At 40.9% G+C, this 22937-nt stretch overlaps 1 protein-coding gene across 1 annotated transcript; it reads left to right on the plus strand.

Annotated features, from left to right (window-relative positions):
- The first annotated feature begins 7602 nt into the window (after positions 1–7602).
- On the plus strand, positions 7603–22882 carry LOC145458919 (serine protease inhibitor 27A-like). Its single transcript, XM_080337430.1, has 8 exons — positions 7603–7800; positions 11989–12183; positions 15405–15606; positions 17391–17540; positions 18203–18365; positions 20762–20889; positions 21320–21505; positions 22434–22882. Exons 1-8 carry the CDS (start codon positions 7706–7708, stop codon positions 22614–22616), a joined length of 1302 nt encoding a protein of 433 aa, XP_080193556.1. The 5' UTR covers positions 7603–7705; the 3' UTR covers positions 22617–22882.
- Positions 22883–22937: the final 55 nt, after the last annotated feature.

Below are 22937 nucleotides of genomic sequence, written 5' to 3' on the forward strand. Positions count from 1 at the left end.
CGGAAAGTTGACCATTTTTTTTAGTCAGCCGACCACGAAGTGGGACAAATTTACCATTTTCCTCGCGTAAAAGTTTGAAAATTTGAAAAAGAATCCTCCTTCCCCGATTCCAAAATATGGTAACCCTAGATTAGTCACTTCAAATTTTGACTGAAGTCATATCATCTCAAATTCAGCCATTGCGTGTCAATTTTAAGTACAGACTTTCAGTATCTTAATCGTCGTCAGACGCATTGGGTAATTTAGGGATGGTGTGAACGTGAGGTTCGCGTTCTGTTTGTGAACCTCAGAAATTTCGAGGTTCACGTTCACAAACGAATCTTGGTAGGTTCTGCACTGTGATCCTTTTTCATATATTACAATTTTCATGTCATTATAACACCATTGGTTGAAATTATTGCATTTCAACTGCGGGTCACTCTATGCATGGTGCTGGCAGCATAAAAATTCAATAGTAAACGAACATGCATCTTGACAATCTCAAAAATTTTACTTGCTTTGTTACAAAAGTTTGCTCGAAATATCCAGATTTCCGCTTGTGAATATTTAGTGACTCTCTGCCGTGAGCTTGACCCGCAGTCACAAAACATCAAGAGCGAAATACACTACATGTAGGTAGTCAGCGAATGATGGTTAGCCAAACAATCGATGAAATTGATATCGTTGTCTGATGTAAAAAATCTAGCAGGCCTACGGGGTAAATCTTGATTTCATATGTTTACCGTACCACAAAAACCAAATCCGTGCGATTGGGGTGTTGGCTTGTTGCTTGTAGCTGTATAACTAGTCAATGGGATAATATCAGTAGCAAGTTTATACCCTCGTTTTACGCTGTGCTCAATATCAACGTAGCAATACTCAGACGCCGAATATATTGTCCGGTCTGGCCTAGACTGTTACGGCGTAAGCTTATATCCCCTTGCAAGTCCTCGGGGAAATAGTTGGCAAAGTGAAGGGAGACATTGATTTTATGGGATCATTATATCATTTGATTGCACCAGTTGATACATGTGGCGATGTTTAAAACGTCAATATGTAGTTCAGCATTGTGTCATTATGTGACCCGAGTCGACGCTAGGTATCGTGTACAATGTACGTTAATATGGGCTATCACTTCATTGAAATGTAGGGTTGTAATTAGCAATATGACGTCACGTGATGTCATGAGGTTCACGTTCGCGTTCACACAGAACCTTTCGACCTTTCGACGTTCACACGAACCTGAACCTTTCAGAGGTTCACGCCATCCTTATGGGTATGCAATATGCATTGCATATATAATATATATAGAATATAGCCGATGGCCGAGGCAAAATATCCGTCATATCACTTCACTTGTGCTTTAATCGTAAACCAGTGGTTATTAATAACGGGGGTTCCCGGGAACCCTAGGGGCTCACTGAGCCAGTCTCGGGGGTTACACTGGAGGCCAAGACACACACTTAACCCATTTGTGATGACTTGGCCATCATTGGCTACAGACAATTAGGCACGATCAGTAGTCGAATTGAGACTGTTGATGGTGTCACGTCGTGTGTAGTGCCGTACGCAGGGGAGGTTGTAGGCTAATATATGTATAGCGATAGATGTTTCTATTGTGGCAAACCGACAAATTTGGGTTCTGCGAAGGCTTGCAGATTCGCATAAGGTTGTGACTCGGGTCCTAGTCCAAGTCGTTCTGTTCACTGTTCAGCTTTGAATTCAATCCTGTTCAGCCCACTTTTTTCAACTCTGCTCCAGTGATATAGAATGGCTCGCATTCATAATGTCGTAATTTTCGTCAGTCCTAAGAGTTTCTGTCCCGATTTTCCAAGAATCAGAACTGATAGACGAAATATCAATAATGCGGCTTTTTTGTTTGTTTTATTGACATAATTGGCGCTTGTAAACACTTCGGTCATTTGCGCCCGCACAGTAAAGGTATTTCTTCGCTTTTTTTCTCTTGCGTCATTTTCGTGGTCATTTGCTGCCTTCTTTGAGGAGTTCGGCTCTCTCTTCCTCTGGGCTGTAATTACAGCGGGATCGGCGATGTGGAGCCCAGATAAACCTCCGACACACAGAAACATGGCAGAGCCGAGACTCGAACCCGCAACCATTGGTGTCGTGGCGGCAGTGCTTCCCCATTAATAATGCGGTGACTTTACTATTCTTTCAAGTTGCAATGAAATGTCTGTCTTGGACTCTCGGTCGTCCAAGTCTCGAGTCATATGACTCGGTTCGAGTCATGCACAATGACTCGAGCACAAGTCGAGTCAATTCACAAATTGACTCAAGTCGAGTCGAGTCATTTTAAGCATTTGAAAAATTGACTAGAGTCAAGTCGAGTCACCAAATCGTGACTTGAGTCGGACTCGAGTCGAGTCATGACTCGAGTCATTACAACCCTGCATATAAACTTGAGCCAAGTCATGGGAATTCGGCGAAGTTCTCAAATACAGAACGCGACAGACTCCAATATACCATTAGGAAGATTTTGAGATAACCAATAGGGCTTTATCATCGGTTTTCTTCTGCCAATAAAGAATCTTATAACTAATAGTTAATATGCGATGTTGAAAAAGATTGCCGTGGCGCTGTAAAAATTTATAGTTGATATAGTTGCAAGGGGATATCATCCTCTCAGTATGACTATAGTGACGGATATGTAGGCCTATAGTCCTGACGGTTTGATGTATGCCTCCCTTTCAATTTCGCAAGCGATACGTTACTCTTTAGCGATAATCCCGATATGTTATGGACTTCAAATATATAATATCGGCGGAGTTGGCATAGTGGTTGAACCTCTGTCAACCACTCAGGCGAGAAACTGGACCTATTCTCGACAGTAGCACGGTTCGAAGTGTGGTGTCTAGTTCGTTTTTGCGGGGTCTTTACAAAAGAGCTCAGAGAAAGACCTAATGAAAGACGTACGGGGGAGTAGGGGAAAGAGGCGGGCGTCTAAAGAAAGACAGCCAAAAAATCATTGAGCAGTGGGCCTGGTGCTAGACCGAGGTTGATGTTGTCATTTCAACGTCCTGCTATGTTCACTACTAATACATCGGATTGTGTCCTGTGCATCACATTGTGTGTCTTTGGCAAATGGAAATGTATCTTCGAATCGATGATTTGATTGAGCTTATCAAAAATTGTCGCTGCATTGCAAAAATAGCCTAAATTGAAATTAATGGAAAAGGAAATGAGGAATCCCGGGAGTCAAGTTGAGTTTAATGAACTGCCGCAATTAATCTAATCAATAATCCCCGTGTCCCACCTTCAGTTATTCAAATACCACGTATATAATTGAACAAAGTGATATTGACACAGACACAGCCGAAGTTGACAATATATATCAGCGATTGTGATATATATATTGGTTGGTTCGACATTTGGTTTCTATGGAGCTCACTGGCTTGCATGTGTAGTAGGCAGGCGGAAAAGACATCTGGTGAACTTATTCCCAAATTTCAATACACGCTGGCCCGTTATATCATTGGCTAAACTTCATTAACCATTAGGCCTAGTTGGTGACCTGTTTTCGTGTCATTTCTTCTGTCGCTTCGCTATATTGAAACCAATCGGTGTTTATTTGAATCTAGTTGTGACCAACGCGGAGTGGAGAGTGAAATCCCCCAAATAAAACGTTATTTTGATACAGGGCGTGCGAAAATTCGATGTGATCTATTGAAATGCTTCTTGAGTATTTTGTAAAGCTTACAAACACTTAACAGCAAAATATGTTGCTGCTATTGTTGGTCCTCTTTGAAAACTGCTGAGGATACAGGTCGTCTTGCGTTATTGTCGTAATAATGTCGCGAGTAGGCCTATATGACTTAGGTCGAAATCATTAATCGCATTCATCGTATTAGAAGGCCTCCGTTGTTTTAAAGTCGTTTCCTTTCAGTTTTATTTTGTAAATAGTTAGTTTTTTCTTTCGGGAAAATAATACATGAAATTTCATTGGCACGTCGATCTGTAATAGAGAAGGTTGTAACCAAATCACAAGGTTCCGAGTCACAAGCCAATCTGTTTTGACTCGTATCATTTTCAATCGACCACCGAGTCAAACCCGAAGCCAAGCCAGAGGGCAAACGCTTTTCAGTCCGAGCGATAGTGCTGGGAATCGAACTCTTTTTTGAAACTCTTGGGTGACATTTATAATGCCTCGCATTCATGATAAACTCATTTTTCTCAACTCTCAACATGTTTCTTCGCACAGATAAAAGACGTCGTATAGGATGTCTCGATATGTAAGAAAATGACTCGGATCAAGTCAATTCAATGAAATATTGCGACTCAAGTAGGACTCGAGTCATTACAGCCCTTCAATGGACTTCTATCGGTAGAATACAATCTACATCCGTATATTTAGTGATAGATAAGAACTGTAATCCATATATGGCTACAGTGCCTATCGCAGTGCCGCATAGAAATTTGTCTTTAAAATGGGGTCGCAAAGAATACAGTTTAGGAAGCCAGTCAGATCTATAAAATATGGTCCTCTTCCTCTGCAAGTATTTAACCTTGACAATTTTTTGTCAAATCCGATTATCTTGGGCCTAATTCATGTATCGCATCAGTTTATAGTCTGCTTTCGGCTTATCAATATTTGATAATGTTGATGACAGCCATAAAGGTACACATACACATTCTTCGTGATGCTTTTTCTTGTGATCCGTCAACAGAAAAATCATTCAGGTTGACATCGCCCGATCACATAGATAATTTGGGGGGGAGATAGCATAGTGGTAACGATAAGCGCCCACCACTCGGGCGGACGCGGTTCGATTCCCGTCGGAGGTTTATATGGGCTCCTCTTCTCCCACCGCCGCCGTTCTTACGGCGACAAAAAAAGCCCAGAACAAGACCCGCGAAAGAAAGCACTCACAAGGAATGGAAAGAACTAGTAGAAGGGGCCGCGGCGAACTGTGACATCGGGCACTCTGGGCCGAGGCGGATGTTAGATTAAAAGGATCGCAACTGCGTGTCGTTCGACATCCTCCTATCTGTTCATTACATCGCATTGTGTCTTATCGCATTATACATTGTGTGAGACAATAGGATAGCCGGAGTCACATCGCAGTTTATGAGGCAACACTGGCTAGAGCTCCAGGGTGCACTGTACACCTTATTAGCATATAGAACATGTATAGTATACAGGTCATGTAAGCATATCAGCGTGGGCACAATTTGTAAAAACATGACATACATTTTGATCATGAATTCCACATTTACCGTACGTGATAAGCTACCTTGTCGGAGTCCAATATAGTAAAGTATAACATAATCGCCCGATAATACGTGATCTTTCTCTAGTAATTTCGGCTTACCTGCATCGCATATTTTATAATGAATATTTACCGGAATTAGGGCAGACTGTAAACATGTCGTGTATGGGAAACTCTATTACGTTAGTGATGTTTGAAACTGTATAAATGTATAATTTGTATATACACAACGTGACGCTTTAAAAAGCGGCATATATAATTATCGAAGTATTTAGCAATAGAGATTGGTGTATAAAATATGCTACATATATAGAACCAAATAACGAAAACAGTTATAGCCTATGAGCATTAGCGTTCTAGATAGGCGAATCTACAAGGTTTTCTTATCGTTTATTCAAATTTTCCCGATTCTTGAAAACCACATGATACATAGAAGCTCTTACAAGGCTTTTATAGATCGGTAACGCGGTTCACTGGTGATCTGATTTTTGGTCCGATCATCAGTTTGATAATAATATACATAACGAAGCTATACGGTCTGATCACTGTGTATTTTAGCGAAGATTGCATCACGCACGCTATCATCTAACAGAACTCGCCTGATGTCTTGAGCGATAACATTTCGGTGTTTGTTGGTGTCTGCGTCTCGCATGCTTCATTACCTCAAGACATGCATGTTGTAAACATGCTCAAGTCATTCTCGCAAAGGAATTTACAATACGCAAGAGTGGGGATGACTTCCAGGCACTGTCCTATCCAAAATGATCTCGACTAATTTAGGTGTTTGCGACGTACCGGAGTGGTGTATAAATATGCAGTAAAATCAGGATCACAAAATCGTTTTATTATAAAGTGATATCAACTTTAGAGTTCTTCTTGAAGAGCTCAAGAAATAGAGATTATTCAGGCGGAAAATTTGGACTGCAATGTTGAAATACAGCTCTTATAATCGTTTTGCTATTGTTTTGCATAACTTAAGACCGACTCCAACCGCCAAGTATAGAGTTTATGTATTGTATATGTTCGCTTCTAGTTTCTGCTCAAGGCAAATCAAATTGCTATATTTTAATCTTTAATGACTGGCCTCTAGACTTGCCTCTTTTTCCAGTCCAGTCTAATTTAAGTTAAGTCTAAGTTATGGTCCATGAATCATCGCCGACCATGTATAGAAAACATCAATATTACATCATTATAGTGAGTTTTGAGAACATCGCTTGACATATCACGCTGTTTTAGTTCTTAATATCCAAATGACTCGTTCCCGTCACTAATACGGGCTTGGCCCATAGGCATAGTGACGTAGTTATCAATGTCTGATGAGACGGAAAAAGTATATTTTAGTCTATGTTGCAAAATAGTTCCCAGACTCCGATCATTCCCTGAGCATTACTACAATACTTGATGTGAATGCATGGCCCTGACGGACAAAAGGTTATTGGGTCCGGGTGCTAACATAACTTTGCCAACGAGATGTTGTTATTAAAACATCAGGAGATAATGACATTTCGTTAAAGTCACATCGTTATGAGTGTCATCCTACGAATTGCATCAAGCATTCTTTGACGTCTACTAACTTTGTCCATATCTGATAGAGACAGGGGCGAGGAGAGAAAGACATGATGGCTTCCCAATGCAACCTCATCCAACCAAAATTCCAAACAAATAATATCATTTTATTGCTAATTCCTATAAGTGGGACAAAAAAATTTGATTCATCAATCTAAATAAACATATATCTAGATATAGTCCAATTCCTTGATATTAGCATTCTGACGTCACATGACGTCATAAGCCCGTGTTCACAAACAGTCTTTGATAAAAGCTTGCGTTTAGACAATCCAGAACATTCCGCAGGGGTTCGCAACATCCCTATTATATGTAGATACATTTGTGCCTGCACGGCAGGGAGCTACCAACCTGTATCATTCATGTTTTAAGGTACGCACATTATTATAACTGTGTGATACGGAATATGCTCAAAATTTACGAATTCGCCAAGTCCACAAATATTAAATCATTTTCAATTCGGATCGAGATATTTAAATTACGGGATCCTCTCATTTCTACAGGCCTTAACTGTTTGTACGTGTCGTGCAATCACGAGATTTTGGTCACTTGCTGACACTTGTCAAAAGATTGCTTGCACTGTGTTCCATGTAAATTATACGGCCAACATCAGTCGAAATAAAGTATGGAAATAATTAGAATGGCGAGCATAACATTTTGTTCCTATGGGATAGCAATGTGAAAAATCACACAAATAACTGTCAATATATCTACGTAATATCGCTTCGGGCAAAGATAGATTGCCGTTGACTCTGATTTCGTATCGTTCACCTTTAACATCGGGATTTAATTTTCCTGCATACCTCGCCGTCGGAAAGTTTCCTTGATACACGCTACGACGGTAGAGGTGAGGAGATGATCTTGTCAATAATTTCGATGAGATATGTATAGCGGAGTGTGAACAAATCAGTTATTCCTCATTACAGCCAGTCGTCATGCATTTAGTTCGCGTTGAATTGTATTGCATTCTTTGCGTCTTCGCGTCTGTCTGTCTGTCACAGGATTATGCGACAGAGCAAGAAACATGCGAGTAAGTTTTTTTTTAGCGAATTCACAGTTAAACGATGAACATTTCATTACTATTTTCCCAGGGTACCGGTATAGCTTATCTGTATCATTAATCGAATGGTTTTATTGCTCATCGTTGTGACATTGCTCTTAATTACGTTAATTGATTTATTCCGTATTTCCCGCTTGATTGGTAAATTGTCGGGAACAAATCTCTGTGAGGCAATGCTACGGCTGTTACAGCAAATTACATTGTGACTGTGTTACACTCGTCAAAAGTATGGTACGCTGTAACATAGTTGTGTTATCCTGAAGTGACAATTCTTTAATTGCGATATCCCGTTTGTCTATTGCTTAAATTAGGCCGTGGATAACATCAGATAGGCCTGTTTTGTCATAGCTATAGCTATGGCATTTATGCTTATAATATTAAATGTGACTTGGAGACTATATTTGGAATATTCTATTGACGGTTCCGAGTGATACGCATATGAATCATAAAATTGTGTTTTTCGTAAACTAATAACAGGAACCTTATCCTTTGTAGACAAAATCTTTCATGTATGGTCCTATACTCTAACAGAACGGTATCGCGTTCGAGGCGTGTTAATGAAAAGCTTAAAGATATCCATTATCCACGTTGTGAAAAGAAAATGATGAAACGTTAGCTGTCCTGTCTCCCAATTTTAAAATCTCGGCTTGACGAAATGGCCGTTGAGCGAAACATGGGCGTAGCCAGAACGACGATCTGGGATGAGCACGAAGCAGAGATATTTTTATCAATGTAGAGATGTAGTGGATTGTGACCTAATTCATATAATTGTGTATCCAGCATTCCGAAATTCCAAATATTAGGTCCAGAAAGCGGTTTTCCATGACAATAGTACGTTACAATTATATGTGATATGTATATACTATTACTATGTAGGGTTGCATTTAAAACACAAATCGATTAAAAACAAACATGGCCCTTGTTTAAAACATGTATTTTTTTTTTTTGTTTTCTCGTAGTCATGACGCCACGAATATTTAAGTATGACGTCGAAATGGAGTGAGATTGACAATTGAAAATATAGGTCCACCCACATGGCTCCTTAGGCGAGAATAGCTTCCGACCCTTGTCCAATATCTGCATATCGTATACATCGACTATATCTGGTGCAAATCGTCAATAGGCTCATACTATACATGTTTTTCGAAAGTATTTTCGCCAATATTTCATAATTATACGAGTTTTTAAAAACTTTTTTTATAATGGCACTCTTTGTTTTGAATGCAGCCCTAACTACGTTTAGATTGTATTACTAAAGCAACCCACTGAGGTCAGTGAAAATATCTATTATCCATAAAATTTATTGTAAATATTCTCCATGAACATACAATATTGTCAATGGCGCCTAAGTGCGATTATGTCACCCTACGTAGCGATTATTTGGCACAGCGTGCTATATACAGAGACCAGCGGCCCAAAACTAATTTTTAATTCTGAAAGCTCGCTATAATGACCTGGAGAACCAATATAACCAGTTCACGGCTGTTCAATTTGTTTTGATAACACACATAGCTTGGCTAATGAGTCGTTTTGTACACAACAATACAGTTTTGAACATGGTTTACCATACAGTATATCGCCATCCTTTGTCGAGATATGCCGAGTATATTGCGGAAATAATGCCGATCAGAGTAATATTCTGTCACCTCACCCACATCGCGTGTATGCTGAGTTCTTTTAAAATGTTATATATACGCCATATTGGATGCCGGAACCGATAACAGGAGCGGAATGTCGTGAAAGCTTGGAAACAATATATGAATATATTTACATCGGCTTGAATTTCAAAAATCTTAATTTATGTGGTTGAGAATGGCCTGAGGAATGTATTCGGGTCCATAAATATTTACTTGGCGTGTGGGAAAGAGATGTGTATGTGTATACTTTCACAGTTATTGCACTGTGGACAAAATGGGGTGTACTCGATTACTGCCTGTCCTACATGTATGCTAATATTGTTAAATGTCACAAAACGATGAAAATATGGAAATACGGATAACCGCGTAACTGTACAATAATGAACATGCTGGCCACTGGCCAGAGCTTTACCTGTCACCTTCCATACTCCACAATACATACACAAGCCAGGATGTCATTTCGTAATCATAATCGCCCGTTTGACTCACACAAATATACTGAAGTTTCAACAAACCGTTTGAAAGGACTTACTGTCACCCGAGGCCAATGTATGGAACCGACGTGTCTATTAAATCCTGATTATCATCATGTAGCGGTGGAATTTGCTGACTGAGTTGAGATGAAATGTCATTGGACCCAAGATCTTTTATAGCGCATCGGCGGGCTGATTATAATTGACATGTCCGCAGCTATTGTTACGCTGAACGGGGTGCGAAAATTATTGCTTGTTTTGTACTTCATCCACTTCGAAAAATACCATCCTTAATCCATAACTCAGGAAAACGAAAGGCCTACAGAATTATAAAGCGATAATTTTTCCAACTGGTCCACAGTGAAGATACCGGTATTTTAAATGCGGCATCAAGCAAATGCTGTAGGCTTGTAATTTACACTCGGCATATTTATCTACTGCCATGCAATATTGTTACGGCTGTACCCGAACTGTATATCAGCTCAGCTGTATACAATAATGATTCTTCGAAAAAATTTTCAACACGGATTCTTGAACGTGAAGTTTCGGATTCGGGTGGATTTTTCGACGATTTTCTCCCGATTCGGACGGGATTGTTCCCCAGATAGTCAAGCTGTCGGACGCATTCGGATTCTCGAAAATCAAAATCCGCTTATCATCTGGTCCTCAATGCCATCCTTCGATTACTTTTTACTGGGACTTTGAAAACACTTCAATAGTTGCGAGGAGCGGCGATGAGGAGCCGGTAGATAAATTCAACCATGCGTGCTGTGCAAAGCAGCATAAGTTGTCATTGCTGTCTAGCAAAACGAGACTGCAGCGCAGGAGCAAAAGCCAGACGTAATTGTTGCGTCACCATGCCGAACTTCAACACAATTCAAAATTCGAGGCTGGTTTTGGGGGGTTCCGGGGCCATGGGAACAATAAAATTTATATATTCGTAACCAGTACAGCAGCAGCTATCCATTGATACCCGTTTTATCATATTTAGCAATCGGCAAGCCGGTCAAAAATGGCAGTAAAATTGCCTTTGGCCAAATTGAAAGTATGACGTATACAACCCAAAGGCGGTGAGCCGTTCAATCTCTCCGTGTCCACACACCATTTAGGACACTATGATATTATATTTATAATCTTCTTGTATGTCAAAACGGAACTTGATCTGAAACGTGTTTGGTATTTGTTGGATTTACAGTTTCGGGCTTGGCATTTCCACGAGACAAAAAATACCGAAACTGCATAGAATCTAAATCAGCTATTTATGACCCCGTGGGGAGCACCTGGCGTTGCCATTTCCGTCCTATCTTTATTTTGATTTTCATACATGCAAAACTTTTACGTGTCATATATATTTGTTTACAGCGTTGCCATAAGTCGTGCTGTGGATTTCCCGAATGCCTTACAGTAGGCTTACCATACGTCCTCTTTTAAGAGGATTTGTCCTCTTTTTTGACTTTTTTGAAAGTGTCCTCGGAGGACGCCTATTTGTCCTCTTTTTTGAGATTTTTGTCCTCTTTTTTGAAAATTTAGGCAGATTTAGAGCAAATTGCGAGTGATATGCCGCATATTAGCACAGAAGTGAAGCTCCGACGGGTATTCCGGAGTGAAAAACTGTGATTTTAGCTGTGAGCGAAAAGATGACCTTTTTTTTTTTTTTTTTTTTTTTTAGTCATCCACCTGGCAATGTGGAGTAAAAAACGTTATTTTGAGCTTTGAGCAGAAGTGATGACCTTTTTTTTAGTCAACCGATCACAAAGTGGGAAAAATTAACCGGTTTTTGAGAATTTTACTCCGGTTTTGCAAGTTGCAAATTTCTGAAAAAGTGTCCTCTTTTTTGATTTCCAAAATATGGTAAGCCTACCTTACAGGTATAAAGGCACAGGTAATTGGGCTCGTTTCCCACTCAGCAGTATCAATACCCACGAGACTACCTGAAAACGGTCTCCAATAAATTTTCATCGTTTGCACAGCGTATATGCGCTGTATTATAGAAACATTCCCTCTGACGAGGACTTCCAATATACCGACCTTTTCAACTGTATTTACAGTACGGAACACGAAAGTGTCGTTAGTCGCCAGTTCGCATTGTCGCTTTACAAGACGGCATCGAAGTTGATGGCGCAGACGCGAAATCTCTTGCTATCTCCGCTGGCTGTGGGGATGCTACTGTCGATGGTTTCACACGGAACGTCGCCTGGCACACCAAGGAATGAAATTTTACAAGTACTGAAGCAAGGTGACAGGTTTGGTTGAACTCTATGTTAAATAAATACACTTCAGTGCATTATCTCGTGGCGAGACAGCATTGTGGTGTGTGCCACAGCTGCAACACCAATAGGTTGCGAGTTCGACCGAGGTCGACTCCAGAATTACAATTGAAATGTAGCAACGCAAAAGAGCTCAGTAAGTAGACTAATCAATCAATGAATCAAGCACAAGACACACTCTGAGCAATGAACAATGCGATACACGAGACACTATTATGCGATGAAATGAGCACACAAGAAGAAACAAGCAATAGCGATCACCTAATCTAACATTCACATTGGTCTATCCCAGTGGTTATTAACCTTTTTTCCTCCAGCGCCCCTTTCCAGAAATTCCAATGGTCTGCCCCCCCCCCATATTTTAAGGATTGCACGAAAAGCGATTGGGAAGAGGTCGGGTCTTTACAGTTGTCAACTTCAGTACAGGAAATATTTCACGCCAGCATCGCGCCCAATGACTACTCAACTAATTAACGATCTAATACTTGTAAGAACTATATTCATGATCAAATTAAGGTTGTTAGAACAACCGTCGGGTACGGGCTCATACCTTTATTACCAATTGTGTTAGAGTTTAATGTTTACATCCCGCATCGACCTCCACGAATGGCAATAAGGGAAACTTGATTGTATTGTATTTTGTACGCGACTACAAAATCAACTGAAAATGCGGTTTTGACGTATGCTCATTGCTCATTGCTCAGTGCTAACTTTGAATTTAGTTCGCTGAAATTTCTAGAATAATGCACCTAGTTTTTGACTTGTACTGTACAAGTTGTACAAACATTTACTCCTAACAAAGCAACCCATATTCTATAATGTACATGTGAGCTTGTGGGTCTCAAACAGAATTATATATTATGGTGCGATGAAGAAATACACTGACTGATATAGTACAAATTTATAATTTTGGCTAAAAAGCCTTCACTCTTAAAAGTGTTATGGTGCCTCATTTTCCGATGTCGACACGTTGTGTGATGCAAGATATAATACCTAATACGGGGGGCGCTGGAGACAAGGTTAAGAACCACTGTCGAGATAGCGTAGTGGCAATCCACAGCTGCAACTCCAATGGGTTGCAGGTTCGAGTCCGACCGAGGTCGACTTCGGGATTCCTACCTAAGTGTTGGAGATTTATCTAGGCTCCCCCTTGCTATCTCATCCGCGTAAGCCAGGGCCGGGCAACTTCTCCAGAGATGGGAAAATGAAGTGTTTGGCGGACCGGATTCCTGAATCAAAATATTATTCGCGGATTTATCCACCTATATACAGGAAATATATCATACATAATGTAAAATTTACGTTTAAAACATATACACCTGTGTTCAGTATTCAATGAATTTATAAACGTTATATAGGCCTACATCAATAGCTGTTGAAGTCAATGTGACATCTGTGGTTGATCAAAGTTTTCAACAAGGTATTTGCACTCTGGCTGTATGACGGACATAGAGACCCTTAGTTACGACTGCACTTGCACGGGTTCGACTGGAACGCAGCTTGCGTCTTGCTGATGTTCAATTGTTCATGGTCGAAAATGTTTGTTCGCAAACGTATGAAGAACCAGGGCCACATGATCATGTAAAACCGGAAAGTGTCTGCAGGCCGCTTAAAATCCCGCCGCGACCGTATGTCGCCCGCCCTCGGTGTAAGTGGTGTCTTATGAAGACCCACAAGTGGGCCGTGCTAAAAGTCAGCATCTACGGAATAAAAATGAAGAAAATTGGTCTGACGTAAATGCCCAATTGACCATAGTAGACAAACACGATATGTATGCCATAAACAACAACCTTGGCCGACTGGTATTACCAATGTTATTTGTATTCATAAACAGACTGTCAGACAGACAGGTGGATTTCAACCAATTCAAAAGTTTTACACAAAATGGTATAATACGGAAACTACACAACTATACGACCACATTATGGATAGCGAAATTATCAGATCACCTGGAGATTTTGATGATTTGATGAAGATCATGATATCACTACAGTCCGTAATAAGATAATATCAGGAACAAAGGAGTCATTGAATAACAACAACAAAAATGAATGCAGTATGTTACACACTACGTAATTATACGTAATTATTTCACTTCGACTGGTGCGATGCAAAATTATACTGTATAAGCTACTATTAGCGGTGCGTCGTAAGTAAGTTCAGCGTCGTAAGTTCAAGAAGTTTTTACAAGCAACGACAAAAGTTAGGGGGACTGTACTTGATATCGTTTTCGATTTATTTTTATTCTTCCACGATGGAGAAATCGGAAAATATGTATATATAATATATATATTTTCCACCCGCACTCATCCGCACCACGTTTGTCATCGGCACTGCAAGTTTTCATCCGCACAAGTGCGCCGATATCAGGGGTTACCTGGAGGCCAGCACTCACGCCGTCACACGCACACTCAACGCGTACATATGATTTGTGATGAGTGATGATACGCCTGTATTGGCCATCATTGGTTGTAGGTAGTTAGGTTCGATCAGTATATCGACAGGCGTCCTTCTGAAATGCCTAGTCCATCTCCAATATTTATAAGCTCATTTGTAATAAACAATCGGTATCACAATGTTGCGTTTCTACCGAACAATACCATGACACTTTCCACAGTGGAGCCTTGCATTCTTGAAATGGTATCTGAAAGGGATTTGCAATAAATATTCCTTGTACAATGTTTTCGTTTTAAATGAAAATTATATTTTGATGGTACCATATTATATTATACCATTTCATTCGCATTCTGTGTCGATATTGGTCAATATGATCCCAGAGTTTTGTTGCTGGGTGTGCTTGGCTATTTCTTTAAACGGGGAGTATGAATCAGAGTCGTGAACTCCGATACAGGTGGCGATACAGGTGGCGACTGTGTACTAAGGCCTTGCGGCCCCTCGTCGTCATCCTGGTCCGTACCGGATTTTCACTGGTGTGACAAAATAAATGATTGATTGATTGATTGAAATTTCATGAGTCGGAGTCGTTATTTCAAAACTGACTGAGTCGGGAGTAGTTGGAGATAGTACAACTTGAAATTTATGGAGTTGTCAGCCGGAGTCAGCGTCACGATTTGGATTCTTCCAGGAATCGGTAATTGAGTCGCACAGAAATTATTCGATTCCTCAGCCCTCGTGCTATTATTATATTTTTAAATTGCGACTGAGATATAGATTATATTATATGTAAACCTATTTAGACAAGACATCCAGGAATTCGATCGCTGCACACTCTCGGCATACCATGCTGACCGATTCAACACGCCATTCGTCATCAGAGACAAGCCAAGGCGAAATACAGCAAGACTGCGTACCGCCACGCGACTGTTTGGCGACAGGAATCTTACATTCGACGCAGACTTCGTTACGAAGACAGGAATTTACGGAACAGAAATGACCGTGGTTCGTATATAGCAGGGGCGGGCAACTTCTCTAGTCGGTGGGCCGGATATAGGAAAATTAAGTAGGCTACTTGGCGGGCCGGATTGCTTAATCGATACATTATTCGCCCATTTATCCACATATCCAAGAAATAAAGCGTATTTAATGAATGTGTATTTTAGTGACAGCAATGTCACTGCAGAGCCATTTCTCGCCGATAATGACGAAAACAATATGGATTTTAGAACAGTAGGCTGTTGTCATAAAGGCGCTGCCATGCTTGCTTCTCTCTGGTCAATTAACGCACGGTACTGATATTAGTGGTATTCGTCGACTACTATGGTCATTTACTTACGCCAGGCCGATATTCCTTATTTTTGATTCCGTATCTGTGGCACGGCCCTCTTCTAGGCTTTTTGTAAGGCACCGCTTACGCGGATGAGATGACGAGGAGGAGCCTAGATAAACCTCGAACGCTCAGGTAAGAATCCTGGAGTTGACCTCGGTCGGACTCGAACCTACAACCCATTGGTGTTGTAGGTGTGGATTATACCGCTACGCTATCTCACCACACACAAGGTGTAATTCTTAATTAAGATATCAAGGCGTTCGATAATCCCGGTATGCCAAATTTACCACGATATCAATTCATTAGGGTTGAGTACATGGTAAATGTCGATAATGTAAGTTTTCTCGCTTCGACGAACTTACGCGTAAGCTCTACTCTCGCACGCTGCGCAGTGCGCGCACCCCGCATACGTATATAATAACATATATAGTCACTAAAATTTGACGTTTAAGCAAGTAGTGGGGAATATAAGCAGACTGGTAGGGGATGGCGGGCCGCATTATCATGTAAGACGGGAAACTTTACGCGGGCCGTATGTTGCCGTCCCTGGTATATAGGCTACTCTATAATGTGTTTGCGAAAAGCTTCCAGATTCCTGTCCGCCCAGTTTCATTACCGATCCCAAATCCCGCGTACACATCTATAGCGGTATATAGCTTCTGCTCTTGTAGCGCCCATATTTAATTTATCCTAAGACACTGTATCGATTTGAAGTTGAGCTGATGATATTACATGAAAAAATGGACTGACCAAACCATTCACCGGGCGTTCCAATAGATATATTAAGCATTCAGCAAAGTTGACGCATGTGACAAAATATCCATATGGTCTTGACGTATTTTTATCGATAGTTTTTGCAATCAATGTTCGAGTTTGGGCCATCGTAACTACATAAGGTAACCCAATACTTTTTGGGAAGGAACTTTCGGGTGACGCTCTACGATGCGGCTCAGGGGCGATTTTATTAAGTGCAGGGAGATGGGCTTAGATATCGGATAATCGTCCTTCGATCATCTTTCTATGTAATAGGACAACTAAAAAGACGACGATCGAAAACCCTGCCGCCAACGTTGCTACCTTACGCTATATTTTGCGAGGCGTGTTATTGCCAGATTTCCTAAATCTGAACGCACTTCGGAAATTTTTCCTGATATAGTCAACGTATAGGGTTATAAATGTGCCCAACTAAAAGTGAATTGGTGTATTACCAATTTACTCATTAACTCTCATGCATCATTATTATTATTATATTATTATGTTACTGAGTTTGTATCACCGCCATTTGTGACCTGATTGTTTACAATCTATTTTGATATTTGATCATCATTTCATATGACCTCCTTTCGTGGTATACACAGTATATCTCATTGGCCGTGGTGCAAAATGCCGCAATGCGAGAAACACCAATCTTTTCATCAACAAAAACAACAACATCAACCGTGAGTTTCCTCGACAGCTACCCATCCGCGTGAATCCAAGGCTCGCCGAGCGTCAAATCAACAGATGGGTGTCCCGTCAGACGGATGGTATCGTAAATCAGATCATGAAACGAAATTCTTTACAAAGCAATGCAAAGATCGCCGCGACCTGCTCCATATTCTTCACAGTAAGCAATAGTCCTCAATTTGTATTTCAGTTTAGTTAGTGTATAGTCTCAAGACTGTTACATGTAGCTAACACGCAGAGGTGGTCAAAGTAGCGAGCGTTGATACTCGAGAAGAAGTAGAAGTAGCGCCGTAAATTTCTACGGAATTACAAGCAGAATAAGATACACTTCAAAACTACTTCAAGTGAAAGTAGAAAATTAACGTGTGAAAAGTATTAAGTAAATCGGTTCAAAAACTATCGGTTAGGTCAAATTATCCAGGGTTGGAACCAAGTCACAAGGTTCCGAGTCACATGTCAATTTGTCTTCATAGTTTTGGCTCGAGACAAGTCGATTCGAGACATTATAAATTCAACACCGAGTCCAAGTCAGAGAGTGACGGGTCGAGACCGAGTCATAGTGTTAAGACTCGGTTCCGAGTACAATTCATACTGTTCACTGTTCAGTATCGAATTCAAGCCAGGCTCAACTCATATCTGTGAAATCCTTGAGTGATATCGAAGGCCTAGAATTCATTATTTAGTCATTTTCTCACTCTAAACATGCTTATTCAAGCCGATAAAGATAGTTTCCGGGCCTATTTTTCAATAGTCGGTCCTGATATGTGAGTGTCGAGTCATATGACTTCGTCTAGTCATGCTGAATAACACCATCCACATTAGGGGACGTGGAGTTCACCGTTTCTAAATGCATCGCGAGGCGTGTTCTATCGACTTGGCAAGCGGAAGAGGTCGACTGATTTCATCACCTCTCAATCGCCAGTTCAGCATCTCTCCTCCAAAAAGTTACAAGCCGACCTTGTCAAAATTCCGTACGATGTTCCTGGTGAGTGTTACGTAGGGTTACCGTATGTCCTCCTTTAAAAATTATCGAAAATTAGTATAATATTGACAGCACATGGCGACAGTTTACTTAAGTTTTCTGTTGAATTTCTTTTCGTGCTGGCAACGTGATTAGTAACAAGTATGCATACGAATCACGCTGCATAGTGCATATTCATCTCAATGTCGCAGAGCGCTAGCCGGTCGTTTGGCCAAGGAGAAATTATTTGAATATGACGATCATATATCGACACTTCGCAACAATTAAACGCTCGTTTTCGTCGAGATGTTACTCCACACTACTTGTCTATTCTACAGCAATAAAATATCCATTAGCTAATATACGATGATATCGATATAGCCCCAAGCAGGCCATTATTGGCTTTCTACGAATAGATTACGGGTAATATGCTCTGGTGAAAATTCACATATATAATATCTTGATTTATTGTAATTTATACTCGTATGTATCGACCTCGCGTAAAACCGAAAGCCTATATGCCTGTCATGATAGGCAGCTTATCTGTTTGGTCTGCTTTCGGTTGAATGGTACTACCACTACTACCACCAATGTATCCCGAATGAAATGAGATGGACTTCGGATGCTAGCGTAAATGTATTCGTATGCTACGCCTGTGCGCAATTTCTCGTTGCCAGAACGCGATTGTCGTGAGAACAGACGAACTAAATTAGCTTATACCGCAATCGCGGAATCGGTACTCTAGCATTCAGAATAGCATGCTGCTACCAGGTTTTAACTATTTCTGGGCAATAGGCAATGGGCAATGGGCAATGGGCATGTATGTTTCTAGCATGCTTGTTTCGCATTTCCTAACCTCATAAGCGACCAATATAACCTAGCTTGGCCCGATTTTAATGATGCTCGTCATCGCCAATTGCAGTTGAATTGAGTTTATTTTTAAAGATTTTATCCTTTAAAAACACCACAAGATTGCAATTCACCGAAAAGACAGGAAGATATCGAATGTTTTCCCATATTGTAGTTTAGTAGGCTACTGTTGTAGGTCGCGGATTCAATAAATCTACCCAGTCCGTTTCTTTGTATAGTGTGACCAAGACCGTAACTTCCGCACCCCAAACCCCCCAATTGAAGGGGGTGAGCTCGAAGGGGGCCCGAAATTATTTCGTGAATTAGCATAAAGTATAGAGTATTTTTTGAATTTTTAGGCAGCATTTTCAAAATTTTGTCGCGCTATGCGCAATTTCAAGCTGTCAAATATCTTAATTATTGGGTAATATTCCCCCAAGAAAAAATGCGCAAGATTTATAGAAATGGGCATATCGGCTTTGGCCATTACCGCGCCACGACGCACCAAGAGATAAAGTTTTAGGCCATGTAACATGCGACTCCAAGAAGTGTGCCAGAACGATCGGCAGCGAGAAAACCTTGGTCGAAAAGGACTGGCCTTATGCTGACCGAAAACTTCGTTATATAGACAAAATACATATAGGTTTGATTATCCATAGGCGACTAAATGACTCGCGCCGAATGTTCCTGTCTTGGCAATCTGAACCTCACAAGACAAATACCATCCCGCAGGGAAGAATTATGATGTGACGAAATACCAATTTGAAATCGTGAGCGTCTTTTAGTTTAGTACGTATATGCGATTCTTTATTTTTTGATATAGCAGACTGAAGGTCACGAAATAACATCATCTAACGAAGTCATACTAACGGGTCTGCCCGCCCGAAGATGTTTAATTAATATTTACGGGACCTACAGTTTCCAAGACACCTCACTTAGATCTGCTGGCAAATCTGATTATGTGAGGACAGAGGACAAGAAATTGAAAGCAATATATACGCAATTCCCGATCTTATTGACCGATTTTATCATGAATTACCGAAAGTTTTCGCGCCTCGCGCTGGCTCACTAAACAGTACAGCTATATTTTGGTGACAAAAGCGAACAATGTGATGGGGGGGGGTTATCACCCTACGGGAGCCCAAGACCCAAGTTTTTTGGGGGGCCTGACGAAGTGCTGTTTCGTCCCTGCCGAAGGGTATACCCACAAAGATGTTTAATTGTTATTGAGTGGTCCTACCTTTTCAAACACACCCCACTCTGCTCTACTGGTAAATGTGATTACGTGAGCAGAGAGAGGATAACAATTAGTAGCAATATTTATGCAATGCCCGAACATATTGACCGATTGAATCATGAATTATAGAAATTCTCCGCGCTTCGCGCGTACAGGCGAGAAAAGCTTACTCATAAAACGGACACCCAATGTAGATGATAAGTAGTGGTAAACAGCGTATAGCCTGAGGGGGTCTGGAGGGACGAAGCCCAGAGAGCAGAACCCAGAGCAGCCCTCCATTCTGTAGAGCGATGCTGCGAGCCTCACCATTTCATGATACCCTATAATGTTGCAGATGGGAGCAATATCGACCCTTGTTTGATTTTGATCATGCCGCACAAAGGCACGCCCATTCGGCGAGTTGAAACCGGATTGGATGATGGCGTGTTACAGACATTGTTGTATGGCAACGAGTCCAATCACGTAAGTGGCGTATAGTGGGATAGACGAGGATTGTTGAAGGTGCCTCACTTGCAGTATTCAAAACAAAACTGTGGTATCGTGCCCCTCGCGATAATTACATTCACTTAAATTTGTCTTCTTAGCCTTAACTTACGTACAACTCGAATGATTGGCAAGTGAGACCGTACAATTTTGATGTAATCCGGGAGTATACATGTGTCACGATTCCATGCGCCAGAGTACCTTGTCCAGGGACTGCATGAGAGTAACCGCTACCTGCTGCTTATAGTTGTTGCAAAGCAATGAAGAGAAACCTTTCAACCCAGAAAATGTGCGATCCATCATTTGTATCTTCCTCAAGAGTAAATAATATATACGAGATACCTTCGAGATATATCTGAGCATATTTAATGAACCGACGTTGATATTCTCATGCATAATTGTATGAAAGGTTCGAATTCGGATTCCGAAGTTTCAACTGGCGGGGTCGCAGAAGCTGAAGTTCTTCTTAAAGAGGATGGGCATTCGGCAAATTTTCATCGAATGGAGATCAAGCCTCAGAAACAGCCTGAAAGTGGGAACGAAATACGACGGAAAAATCTCGGTTGCCTCCACTGTTAACAAGATACGCTTCGAGGTAGGACCACGCAGTAAATATTTTCCAAATCGCACATGACCAAAATTGTAGGTGTCCGCATTTAAAGCAATTCAACTATTAACCTAAAAGAAGCTTCACTAGAATTTGTGGCAAACTTACCCTTTGCATTCAAAAAAGTTTAGGGACTGAATTCTACCATCGTTCTCCTTCACCATTGCATTGCCCATGTCTGCTTGTAGAACTAATGAAAATCACAATGATAATAAGTCACTTCTGTATTATGACACAATAGTGCTCGAACGATATCAGAATTTTGGATCGATGCCGTCTGGAAGCAGGTGAGGAGGAGCGAAAACCTCAAGCGTAGTGACTAATGTTGCTTCTTTTGTGGTCACTATGCCCATCGCCTATGTTGGGTAGCACAGCGCGTTATACTGACGTAAAGTTTTAAAACGTGGTTACCTATTATATATCGATATTGAATTCATGTGGTCAGCGGTAGCTACGAAATTTGAAGTGGCCCGAGACCCGTTTTGAGTGGACGACCTCTGGTATAGGGTTACCATATTTTGCGATACGGAAAAGAGGACACTTTTAGGAAAGACCCGCTCGGACGTCCAGATTCCAGATTTCGCGTCATTTATGGCCCATGTATCGCGATAACTGAATATATATTCGGAAACAATACATGTGTAGTGCTGTCGTTTGTCAGTTTGCTGATAAACTGATAAAAGGATGCTACCCAACAACTAACTATCACTTATTTGAGTACTATTCATATCTTCCCTTTCTACAACTACAACTTTGAGTAGTTTTGAAATGCCTTTGAAATTTTATCTTCTCCTGTAATTGAGTAAAATGTCACGGTGTTACTTATATACTTCCACTTAAGTATCAACGTTTTGACTCCCTCTTAGTGTGGAGGAAGTAATGATGAACTAAATGAACTAACACACTGTCGTTTCAGGTCGACGAATACGGCACGCAAGGCTTCGTCTATCACAAAGCTTCGGACGCCGTACGCGCCAACGACTTTCCCGATTATGAGATTTTGACGTACGACAGGCCTTTCATTTTCATTCTCTACGACATGTTCACGAACACTGTTGTATACGTGGGAAGATTATCGGACCCGACGGGAAGGTTATAGAGGGGATCATCCAGATATCTCATTCGCACTCCCCGATCGCGCCCCTTAACGATAAAATATGAAGTCGTGTCCGTACGAATATTGACGACATGCGAAATTCGTATGAAAAGCATGCTGAATTTTTTTTCCTGTACATCATTCCGTTCACATTTTCGCGCTTTATTCTATATGGCTACTCCAGCCTGTAAGTTTTCTGATTTCTGTAATACGATTTTACCCGTATGTTGCATTAACGTACGAGCGTGCATTGAACAGCGCATTGAGTACGTGTTTGACGTACTTATCTATACTCATTCTTAATAGGACTGGATAAGATGAGAG

Source organism: Botryllus schlosseri, chromosome 16, assembly GCF_051294905.1.
Source record: "Botryllus schlosseri isolate E-star chromosome 16, Bs_hap1, whole genome shotgun sequence".
NCBI classification, from domain to species: domain Eukaryota; kingdom Metazoa; phylum Chordata; class Ascidiacea; order Stolidobranchia; family Styelidae; genus Botryllus; species Botryllus schlosseri.